The sequence below is a fragment of the Adiantum capillus-veneris genome, chromosome 28 (genome assembly GCF_014529385.1).
Source record: "Adiantum capillus-veneris isolate H3 chromosome 28, ASM1452938v2, whole genome shotgun sequence".
Lineage (NCBI taxonomy): Eukaryota > Viridiplantae > Streptophyta > Polypodiopsida > Polypodiales > Pteridaceae > Adiantum > Adiantum capillus-veneris.
The window spans coordinates 106,336,606-106,348,668 of NC_140958.1; the positions used below are offsets into that span (position 1 = coordinate 106,336,606).

At 42.9% G+C, this 12,063-nt stretch overlaps 1 protein-coding gene across 4 annotated transcripts in view; it reads left to right on the top strand.

The window, feature by feature from the left end:
- The window catches only part of DPD1 (Polynucleotidyl transferase, ribonuclease H-like superfamily protein), a 191,151-nt gene that overhangs the window by 49,064 nt on the left and 130,024 nt on the right, over nucleotides 1-12,063 (top strand). For all 4 annotated transcript variants that reach the window (XM_086504031.1, XM_086504032.1, XM_086504033.1 and 1 more), the window contains exons 3-9: nucleotides 6,674-6,879; nucleotides 7,917-8,599; nucleotides 8,739-8,810; nucleotides 11,164-11,268; nucleotides 11,354-11,516; nucleotides 11,684-11,775; nucleotides 11,880-11,981. In XM_086504031.1, the coding sequence (XP_086360157.1) occupies nucleotides 6,674-6,879; nucleotides 7,917-8,599; nucleotides 8,739-8,810; nucleotides 11,164-11,268; nucleotides 11,354-11,516; nucleotides 11,684-11,775; nucleotides 11,880-11,981 (1,423 nt within the window). The remainder of the gene's footprint in view (nucleotides 1-6,673; nucleotides 6,880-7,916; nucleotides 8,600-8,738; nucleotides 8,811-11,163; nucleotides 11,269-11,353; nucleotides 11,517-11,683; nucleotides 11,776-11,879; nucleotides 11,982-12,063) is intronic.

Below are 12,063 nucleotides of genomic sequence, written 5' to 3' on the forward strand. Positions count from 1 at the left end.
GAGACTACGTGAAGATGTTCCCTAGAGAGTGACCCCAAGGACACTTATAAAGAATAGAAGGATGTCCAAAAGCAGATGTCACGTGCACATGGCTCTATGTGCCACGTGGACATGCTTCATCGACATCCAGAGCTTGTTTTCCCCTTCTTCCTAGATAGGAGTGTCTAGAATCTAGGAGGATTAGTACCTGCTATTTGTGAGCCTGTTCGTAGGACTTGCATGATCGAACGAGTCCATTAAATTAGGTTGTCCAGTTTTGGAACCCTCTTGCATAAATGGTTTATACACGCTATTTGACAGATGTTATTACACCACGGTGGGCATCTGGCATGACGTTGTCGTGCCGTGGCACGTGCATAGTGGGAACGCAAGCTAAGCCCTGCAATATTATGGATTTTATGTGTATACCTTAAGTATGCATAAGTATATGCATTTTCTATTTAGCATGCAAAAAGCTAGTCGAAGTCTGATGTGTCACTCTTGTTGGAACGGGCTTTGACCCCGAGCTTCTTTGTGAACCTCTTCTTGGAGCCATGATGAAATGAGCCTATAAAATATACCTCCTATCTACTAGTCATTCTAGGTGGCATATGACATGTATAGCATGGCCAAAAGTGGCCTTAGTCATAGTATACCCCATGAGGTGTCATTTTACACATAGTAGGTGCACTTTGGAGTGATTATGGACCTAGAAAAATCCCTTAGAAAAGTAGTTACGAGTTTGTTTGATGTCATCCATGATGTATGCCAAGCTCTCTCTCAATTTTTTATAAAGCTACTCTTAGAGGCTTATGGCGGCAAGGAAAAGATATTTGGAGAAAAATCTAGAAGAACCTCTAGATATTTCTTGATGAGAAAGATCTAGAAACTTTGAAGATAATTTCAAGATATTTTTGAAAAGGGAGACACTTGTCACACAAATCCCTTAGATATTTCTAAGCAAATATCTTCTTCAAGAGGCAACCTCACCTATAAATAGAGCCTCTTGCTCCTCACTTGGGCATCAAGCAAACCATCAAGCAATCCCCATAATCAAGCCATCACCCAACCTCCTAGCCATCTCCGTGAGAAAAACTCTCTCTCAATCTCAGCCCACCACATCTTGAGCTTGCTACTTCATGCCTCAAGCCTTCTATATCCTCACTTGTAATACTCATACACTCTATGTAACCTTCTTTCATCAATAAAAACGCATTGTTGGTGGCTTGCAAACGGTGTTGGGGACTACTACGCATCATCTACTTCATCAAGTTGGCTACAATACCACAAGTCTTGAGGTGTGCTTCACTTCTTTGGATTAAGCTTGTGTGGGTCTTTGTGTGTTGATTGTCTCTCTTATCTCTTTCCTCCATTGTTTGGACTGCTTTCTGAGATTTCTTAGATGAATAACCCCGATGGTGTAACTTTTCAACCCTTTCACTTTGTGCAACATATTAGAATTAACGTTTGTATTAGCCGTAAAATCCACTTCCAACAGAGAATTGTGTTTCTTTTTGGGCCGGAAAGACTGCAAGAAATTCTTCTTTCTCCACATCCTCTTATTTTGCCACTACTAGACTACTCTAATTCTTTCGATGTGCACATATTTATTCTCCTCTAGGGGTTGAGTCTTGCTTTCTTAATATTACTATGAACCAAAAAGACTCGTATACACGGCTCATTCCTATCGCTAGGCAAAATATCTACATCTTTGTAAGCACTAAGTTACAGTTTCAAAGAACCATTCGCAGTCTATTTGGAGCACAACGGCTTGCTATTATAAATGCATCAGTGAACCCTTTCATCTTGCTTTTGATTAGATACAATCAAAGCCTTGATGTTTTTATCTTTGTCTTGCTTTGAGGGTTTCACGTGTGCGTATGTGTGTGTCTGCGTGTGAGATTCCAATGGCTACACACAATGTATTTGCTACAAACACTAAGCTTGCTCAAGTGAAAAGCTGCACAATCTCCCCACAAACCCTCACAGCTAGAGGCCCGACGCCTTCCTGACAAGACCGCCAACTCTTTGACACACTTTTTGGTGAACCCGACGCGAAGTTTGTCAGGGTGAGTTAGTGGGGATCTGTAAGCTACTTCAACCATGGGTGATCATCATCCGCAGCAGCAAGGTATGCCTTTTGATCCTGCTACAATGCAAATGTTTCAAGCATTTGCCTTGTTTATGCAACAACAGCATGCTACAGAAAGAAGAGAAGTGTCAGCAACCAAAGCTATTCAGACAGTGGTGCACAAAATGGATCAGTTTAATGGGAAAGATGTGACAAAGTATCTTTGTGGCTATGTAAAGGAGATGGAGTTGCATCGTGTGCCAGAAGATGAGATGCTCCAAAGCTTTGATCTTGTTGTGACTCCTGAGACTAGAGAGCATGTGAGAGGAATCGGGAATGAGCATGGAAGAAATTGGGAGGAGTTCAAGCTAGCGATGAAGGAGGAGTATTTCATGGAGGACTCTGAGAGAGTAACAAAGAGAACTTTCCTGGAGTGGGTAGCCAAGCCAAAGGAGGGGCTCTCTCCAACAGAGCTGCTCAGGGAGTTTGAGCGACAATATGCTCAACTCACAAGGATAGACAAGGCCACACTTGACTCAGAAAAGACAGAGCTCTTCTTACAAGCAACAGGAAAGGAGCTCCGGGAGCAATTGGAGCTACTTCTTGAGGACAAAGATGCTGAGCAGGGACCACAGAGGCAGAGGGGACACCACCACCACAGAGCTCGGTTCCCACCCATACACACACCAGCGGTACTCTCATTGATCGAGCTATAGAGTTAGGGATATCGAGACGACCGCGACTGAGGAGGGGAGCCACGCAACACCGGCGGAGATTGCGGCAGAGGATCCACAGGATTCTAGCACGACACCCTGAGTGTCGATCAGGATAGGCTTCATGCTACTGCTATATTGTATCATGGTGACACTTATCCCCACTTTGTACCTTTATGGCATGATACCATTGCTCAGCCTACCAGCCACCCATAGGAGTCGGTAGCACTCCTATCAGTTTTTTGTTTGTAGTTTTCTTTGTTTTGTACCCAGACTTGGTACTAGACTCATCATTGTAATCAGTTGGTCTCATAGGTCATTTTGGCCTTTTGTAGACGTTAATATATCATTTCATTTCATCTCTCTCTCTCTCTCTCTCTCTCTCTCTCTCTCTCTCTCTCTCTCTCTCTCTCTCTCACGCACAGGCGCTCTCACATGGTATCAGCAGCTTCGGTTTTCCATGGCTTGGGACCAGCGCTTCATCATCGCATCAGGTACCCCTCCCAATATAAGATCTGCCAGCGTTTCTGCAATTGGAGCCAAATCTGCCAGCGTTTTGCAAAGAGCCAGGCAAGTGGCGAAATTTGGAGTTTTTCATCACGGAGGACCCCCCCCCCCCCCCCCCCCCCCCCCCCCCCCCCCCCCCCCCCCCGCGTTTTGCAGATCAGGCCAGCGTTTTTTCTTCTGATTGCCAGCGCTACAATTCCGGGGCATTTTCGTCGTCGGAACATCCCTCCCTCTACTTGCGTTTTTGGACAGCTGCAGCGTGCAGCAGGAGGGCAGCGCTCAGCTTCTGGACCCTACAGATCTTGCCTTCCCAAACGGCCTTGCATCGGGTGCATTGCCGTTGAGAATCCTCTTCATCTGCTACAGATTTAAGCCATTCTCCGCTGCTTTTTCTCTGTTTACAGCCCTCTGACGGCAGTGCACACAGAGATAAACCCTTTCTAGACCCTCTGCACCGCTCCCGACCTTGTCGGGAGCGTACGAGCACGCTGAAAATTGCTGGACAGCAGCGTTTTCATCACCTCGCAGTTGTGTTTTTGGGTGGACAGCAGAACATGGCTTGTGTTTTTCACAGAGGATGAAGTTACCTCCTGCCAGAACACCATCCGATGGTGGTCCATGCGGTCTCTGAGTGACTGCTACAGTACACGGTATCTTTGACATCGGCTTGATCATCTATGGGCGTACGATCCTTGGGATATCCATTCATTCCAGCCATCATTCGACGGTTGTGCACTCCAGAGGGGGTGGTGACTTGTGGTTTGCTATGGACACACCTATGCACTCATCAGAGGAGTCCACACGAGATATGGCCATGCTCATGGCATATGGGATTCCGACATTCCCAGAGAAGACACCACCATTTTGGGTGGACAAACACTTATCACTTGACCTCGACACGTCAGATCACTTGCTTACACATGAGCATCTACATTGACTTAGGGAGAGGATCTTAGATCTTTTCTTGGACAGGTTCATTGCTTGGATCTACAGACTGGAGTGGAACTTCGATGCTTTGGACTTTCTTGGAGAGTTTACCCGCGAGATGCGGGAGATCAGGCATCACGCGACTACATCCGGAATCACCCGGAGCTTGGCTTGGATGGTAGTGCAGTTGCTCTTCTACACTCCTGATCATTTGGATTGCTACGTTCAGAGTTATTTACACTCACCCTCGGTACCCTCACAACAGACTTATCCCTGGACTTGGATAGTAGGCCACTCCTAGCTCATTCACATTGAGAGCCACACCGAATTGCAATTTGATGGCATTGTTGGCGTGGATTTTGTTTTGGTTGACACCGGAGGATTGGAGGCAGAAGATACAGGCAAGACGGCGCAGACACATTGGTCTGTCCTTTTTTTCAGGTCTCCGTTCCCCATTCCCATTCCAACTTCCTGTCCCGAATCCCCGTTCCGTGTTTCATACGTGAGTATTTGTGACAAGGAATGGCAGTTCACGCTCGTTGCCATTCCCCGTTTCGCCTTCCGAATTCCCGTTCCGGGTAACTATGATGTCTAGAAAAGCATACAATGACTAAAGCAGATTGAGCATATATACAACCATAAAGGGCAGCCGACGGATAACTCAAATATCTATGACAGTCCAGCTGCACCTATCTCCAAAACTGTGGCGGGGATGAACTGGCCACGATGTCCTCTAGACCATCACTCCTACCACGTGTCAATGTCTAGGCGAAAGTGCACCCAGTGTGAACCCACGACCAACTATAATTGCCTTTCCCATGCAAGTGACACTGTTGCCCGGCTACAAGTGGTGTCCTCAGGTAGGGATGACCCTATCGAGCCAGTCGGCTTGTGGCAAAAGCACTGCCAAGAGCTGTCGAGGAGTGTCCTGTCCCATGAGCCGGTGGTGGGGTGTGAGACGGTCAGGTGACGAGGTTGAGGGGCTAGTGGGGGAAATGGGAGGGGTGGGTAGGGGAGGGAGAGGTGGAGGCAGCGGTGGAATCGACAGGCTGGGGGGGGGGGGGGTGTGACTGCGGCGAGGTTGAGGTGGAAGGAGACTCCTCATTCACATCCTGGTGTAGAGGGTCAAAACGATTGGTGCTCCACCTTTGTTGCAAGGCTCGCTTGTTCCATCAGCGATAGAGCAAGTCGGATGGTAGGCTCTGCTGGGTCGGGCGAGGGGGACTTTGTCAGAGTCCCTCTTGGGAAGAGTAGGAGCCTCCATCTGTGTTTGCTGTTGTGGAGGAAAGGAGGATGAATCGAAGGCGAAGGAGCCGAGTCGAAAACGAAAAGGGGGAGGAGAGCTTAAGGGAGCACAGCAGCAGCGAGCACATTCTATGTCTCAATGTCTTAGAGTCTGCTAAATTACATGCCCGTGTCCATGGATGTATTGGATCAAAGAAAAGACACACCTTGTTCATGCTACGGCCAATGCCAGCTATCGCCTCAAGCTTGTCCAACAAATTTGCAAAACCTGAGCGGGAAGACCGCAAATCTGTGGAATGAATAATCTTCTCTATAACAAGCACCAAAATCACTACCTAGGCCTAATGCTAGGCTTAGAAGGCTCAAGTTTGAAAAGAAAGATTTTTTGGTTTAGGTTGTATGCAATTGGGAGTATCCTCATCAAAGGTAGCTGTTAGTTAAGCAGAAAAGTCAGCTTTGAAAGTAGGCAGGATTAATGTAGGTATTTAAGCTGATGCAATGTGTAGATAAAGGGTAGGACAAATCAGCAGAAAGAAGCTATTGGAAGGTTAAAAGTATTTTGGCAAATGGAGGCCTTTGGGACTTTTACTAGCCCATAGATAACGAGCTCTTTGTTCTACTTCAGCTATTTCTTTACTCCCTTGGCTGCACAACTTCATAAAGTTCACAAGTAAATGGATGATTGAGGTCCTTCCACCTAAATGGATCGTCTTCTCTAAGAGTCTGTGAGGCCCCTTAAGCGTCAGCTAGGAACAGAAACAAGATGTAGCTCAGAATCTCCCAACAGAAATTTTTATTTCAATGTCCTTGATTGATATCATGTTGATTCTTAGACAATGTTTATCATCTTATATAAGAGGCTGTGAGGCCACTTTAAGAGTCAGCAAGAAACAAATTCAAGAAGTAGCTCATGCTTCTTTTTTTATCGATCTTTGGGATTTCACTCTTGATTCTTGTTAAATGTATTATACCGTGTTGTACCTTGCTGTTTAGGTGTTTTTAACGATAATTATTTGTTATCCAAAGAAATACAAGCTACTGTACGGAAATTTGCTTTGGCTCATGGCAATGTGACACATGAAGCTCTTGAATTTATTTTTTCCTTGGTGAAGTGTTTTCCTTTAATCTACTCATGACATACCCACATGTCCGCTTCAGTATTCAAATGCTGTTCATATCTGTTGTTATATATTTATTGAAGTATCCAACAATGGTGCACTTATGTGGACAGATGGAAAGAGGTGGCACCAGTTTTAACAAAGTTTGTGGAGAGTAGGCGAATTTCAGGAGGTCCTGTTTTTCTTGTGGCTCATAATGGGAAACGATTTGATGTTCCTTTTCTAATGAAGGAGTTTAATAGATGCTCATTGCAGATACCATCATGGTGGCAATTCGTTGATAGTGTGCCAATTGCACGTGAAGTGATGAAAGCCAAGGGTAAGAAATTCTCTGTGCTGTGTGGTATAAGTGGAAGGGTATAAATTATTAATAATCTTTATTACATCTGGATTTTTCGAGTATGCATGTTTCACAGCAGAGATATCAAATCACGAAGTACTCCCCTTTGATGAGACTGTCTTGCTACTTTAGTTTTATCCCTCATGATAGTATCTCTGTGAAGCTGGACTATAATTTCTCAAACAATTAACAAGTTTAAGAAGTCAGGTGCCTTAAATAAGTAGTGTGTTGAAGTGTGCTACGGAATTTTCTATCCTTTCATAGCAGTCTGAGCAGGCCAGGTAGTGACTTTACTGATGATCTCTTACCAGACGCTGGACCTCTGTCTCAGTGGCATGGTCCTTTTGGGTGACCCCACATTTCCAAGAGGAAGGTAAAGTCGGGACTTGTGGTTTTATTACCCATGTTTTGACACACAGAAGTTTTTGCACATTTGGCACCAAGATCAAATCTTAGTTTCAACTATGCCCACCTAAAGATATATGTGGATATAGTGTGCTGTATATCAGTGGTGAAGAGATGGCTGCCCCGAATGTTCTTACTAGGTTCTTATGGAGGGCGAGAGCGTAATAAAGGGAGAGCGGCAATGAGTTTGTCAGAGAGATGTCACTGCTTTGGATTTCTCAGCCCACCATGGGCATGTGTGTGCATACCCATGTCCAATCATTCACAAAGACGACCTCTCAATACCAAACGTCATAGCAAGTGGCAAGCAGCTGAACCATTCCTAACTGTACTTTTTCATCTGAAGCGGCAAGCTTTGAGATGAAGAAGATGAACTCTTACAAGGTTTTAAAGAAATTTAGAGCTCCGTCGATGATATTTTGCCCTGTTTATTTGTATTTTCCCAGCCTCTTTTAAGCCGAGTACTTGAATGAATTTACAAAACCATATTGTGTGACAGGACTGGAGAAATATTTAATGTACCTGTGCCTAAAAACTTGTCACTCAAAGTGTACCAAGTAATCCATTTTGGCTCTTCATAAGAGTAACTTACAGTTTTTGTTATTTTTCAGGGGAGAAAGGCCCTTTGAGACTTTCAGCTCTTTATGAATATTACAAGCTTCCATATGTTGGTGAGGCTCACAGAGCCTTGGCAGATGTGGACATGTTAGCTAGTGTTCTTCAGATGCTTCTGTTAGATCTGAAAATGTCTTTGTCAGACTTTCTGAAGAAAGCGTTTACAACAAAAGATATCTTACAGTCGTCGTCACCGATTTTTGATAACTTGGAATCCCTTCCCCAAGATTTTGACTTGAGCAGCGAGTTATCCATGGAAGGTGAAGATTTGTCGGAGGTGTCATGTGTACCTCATGAATTGAGTGAAAGTTCAGATGTCCCTTGGGATGACATTGAAGGGAAAGAATCAAATGAGAGGCCATTAATGCTTGAGGGGATGGATTCAAAGAAAGTTATTCATGAGAAAAGCAAGCAATGTGTTAACATAAATGCATGGCCAGAAAGAAGTATGGAAAAGAATGATATGTGTACATCTAGGGATGATTCTTCCATTACTGATTCTGTTTGGGACATTTCCCCCAACCATGGAGTAGTTTATGACTGCAATGATCCGTACCGTATCTTAGAGCTGGCTGACATTGATACGAGCCTGCTGTCTTCAACATTAAATGAGTATTTGCTAATGAAGTCGAGAAGGCCAGAACTCTTGCTGCTATGGAAATCTGGTGGATTTTATCAGGTTGTACGTTGGTTATGTAAATTTTATCAAGTTGTCCAGTGTTTATGTTCAGTATAAAACCAATTTTAATTTACTTTGTTTCACACGTACAGTTGTGCCCTTAGCTTCTAACTTTTGTATTTGCTATTTCTTTGCGTAGGCTTTTTTTGAAGATGCAAAGAAGCTTTCTGAGGTGTGCAATGTTGGCCTGTCTGCTATTAAAGGGGGTGAGGTATGTGTTGCATGTTAGCATTATTTTAGTTAAATTTGTTCATTTGTACCATGCTTCCTCTGCTGCTATCTATATTACTGCTCCTAGCATTTATGATCCTGCGTAATCATTTGCAAGTATTTTCAAGACTTTCTGGCCAATGACCAGCTTGGAGCTTAGAAGTTTTAGATACAAAACCCTTATCAAGGCTCTTATACATTTAAGCCACTCAAACAATGTATGATTCTTACACTTCCAAGTCCCTTGCCTGATCACTAGCAAAGAATCACCTAATATAATAAGCTTTTGTATGCCTAACTCTCTGCATTCTTCTAATCCAAGGGTTAAAGCAACATATTTGGCCTCATTATTAGAATGAACATTTGGTAGGGTGATACCTTTCTTGACCATTATCTTCTCTTTTGTGGGTTCAAAATGATGATTCTTCCCACTGCTTTGTTGAGTTGTTGTTGGTAAGCCCCGTCAAAGCACAAATTATGGGCATTGTCAATCTGATTTTCCTTGAACTATTTTGAGTCTTCCTCTCTTTTCAATTGTGATCCTTTCCTCTCTCCCACTTTGTACATGAGAATGTTTGCAAGACCTGCTCTTGTGCTATCTTCTACAAGGAAAGTGTATTCAAATTCTTGAAGCTCAAGCTCCCACTTGAGACCCATGTATTGTACTAGATGTGGTGGATTGTGCTCCAAGGTGCGAAAAAAAAATGGTGCCGGAAGAAGATATGATCGAAACACTCTTATAGCAAACAAGATTGCAAATACCACTTTCTCCGTGTCAGTGTATCCCTTTTCTGCAGGAGTCGTCACTTTGCTTGCAAAATAGGCTGTCCTCATGTATGATGTTTTAGGGTCCTTTTGCGTCAAAACAACACCGATTGCTTCCAAACCTACACTTGGAGTGACATATAGGTGCGCTTTTGATATGGTGGCATTATGGTTAGAAGAGAGCTATCTTTTGGAATCTAGTTGCTCCTGAAAATCTATTCTCTCGATTAATAAGATACATAAATTGGAAGCTCTAGTTACTGTAAAGATTTCTTTTCACTTCAACGAAACAAGAAGAGCAGTCTTTGCAGAGATTTTATTGATAGATTTTTCTCTCGATTGTTTGCAAGCCTCAAATATTGTAGCATGGTGAATACCTATGCATTGGGCGAATAGTGAGAAGATAACAATGCTCATATTATTACACCTTCAACTGAAAATTGGGGTTATGGTAGTTTTGCCTAAGCAGTACTTTAAGTGTCAGCACCTTCAGAATGAACTTGTTTAAATGTTCCAGAAAAAGTTTGTTTTTCAAATAAAAGGAAGTAAATTGTCTATGTGAAGTAAATGGCTTTGGATTGAAAGCCAAAATATAAGATGCGAAAACTCTCTTCTGATAGCATACTTTCTTGGTAACTTACAATTTTTCTCTGAACCTGCATGGTTCAGTTGTCGAAAAGCCCCAAAAAATCTTTATTGTTGTCACACTACCATATCAAAGAATTTGAAGATTTCCTGGGCTATAAATTTGGTTGCGAGGTTATAGAAATTAACATTAAATTGGTTGGTTCTGATTTTATGCTCTGGTAACATCGGCTTATCTTTGTCATCGCAACCTTGTACTGAACAGGTCTAGCCTGAGGAGCGTTATTTAATCATGTGTTTGGGTGTGGGTGAGAGAAGCTCACAGTTTGAAAGAAAAACGAACATGGGGCCAAAATGTGGCCTGCCCACATCCTCTTAAAATCAAATTGACTGGTTATAGCTAATGGTGTGCATGTATATGCAAAACATGTTTGCCTCTTTTTACTGGGGTTTATTCAGTAATGGTCAAACAGTAAAATACACTTTGGGTCTCCTGTAACGATGAAGATGCGACTTTTATGGTTTGTGAACAAAAAGCTAGTTTCTTGCAATATGGCCTAGACATGATCACATTCAAGACTTGAGGATCTTTCAAAGAAAAAGACTGAGGACATCTTTGTTGATATCTGTAAAGATGGGTTTTATGGTTTGTGCACAGAAATAGTCTATCTATAAGTAAAGCTAATTTCCTGCATACTATAATGAAAATAGACTTGACATTATAACATTCAAGGTGCATGGATTTTTGTCCAAAACTAAGAAATTTTATTTAAGTTGAGGATGTCTTTGCTGACACCAATTGAGGTAGAATTTTCATCCCACACTATATGAGTATTCTTGTGGCATTTGGGTTTGAGATTGTTCCACTCAGTAAACTTCTGTTAAATATTTGTCGAATGGCATTAATTACACTCAAGGTCTTCGTCATGGCTTCCCATCTCCTACATGTGATTCTCAACCTGAAGGAGTAAATTGGCTTTGTTTGTTCTTTTTGAAGCTGCCAGTTCCTAGATGGGTTGGTGTCTATGGCAAGCTTGCACTCAGAGCATGTTGATGTTTACATTCAAGCGCTTTTGGCAAAGGGTATAGGTGTCTGCAAACAAGATCTGGTACTTGAATATCTGAACTGTTTGTTCTAGCTTGGTAATTAATTGTCATCACTACTTTACTTTACTAATAATAGGTGGCTTGCAGGCTGGAAGAATGACATGTTATGCTTCATCACAGCTGTTGACACCTGGGACAGCTAGAATTCCTAGGAATCAAGATGATTCTTTAAATAGCTTCTTATTGGCTGTCGTGCCAGCTCACACTGATGATGATACTTGGGGATTAGCTTACACCGAAGTTTTAACTGGTCAGATCCTCAAGTACAAATTGTTACAGTTTCTTTCAGAGAGTTGCATTGCTTTTGAATCTTCTTGGGAAAGCCTGTGAGCTGTCCTTCAAGTATACAAAAGGAACATGCATCAAGTTGTCAGGTGTGGAGAGATTTATGGATGGTTTGTCTTTCCTGAACTGTAGGAGAGATAAGGGTAACTGAAGGACAAGGACCAAGATCAATGATAGAGGAGATTTTGACTGTGCGACCTTCTGAAATCCTTTGTTCAGCCGATGTAACTGCCAACTTCTAAGCATCCATTCTTGCAGAGTACATTGATGGTGAGGTTTTAGATCTGGTTTGAGTTGCTAATTGGATGCTTGTGCTGTCTTTTTACAGGTGGATAGAAGAAAACTACACTCTCTTCCTTTCGGATTGTCTATGGGATATTCATACTCGTTCCGACCGTCTGGGGAGTTCTGTTCAACTTACTGCAAGAAGGTGAGCGCAACAGCCTGCCCCTCTAGACCTGTGCACCAATGCATCCATGCAAACATCAGGAAACTGGTACTCCTGTAATACC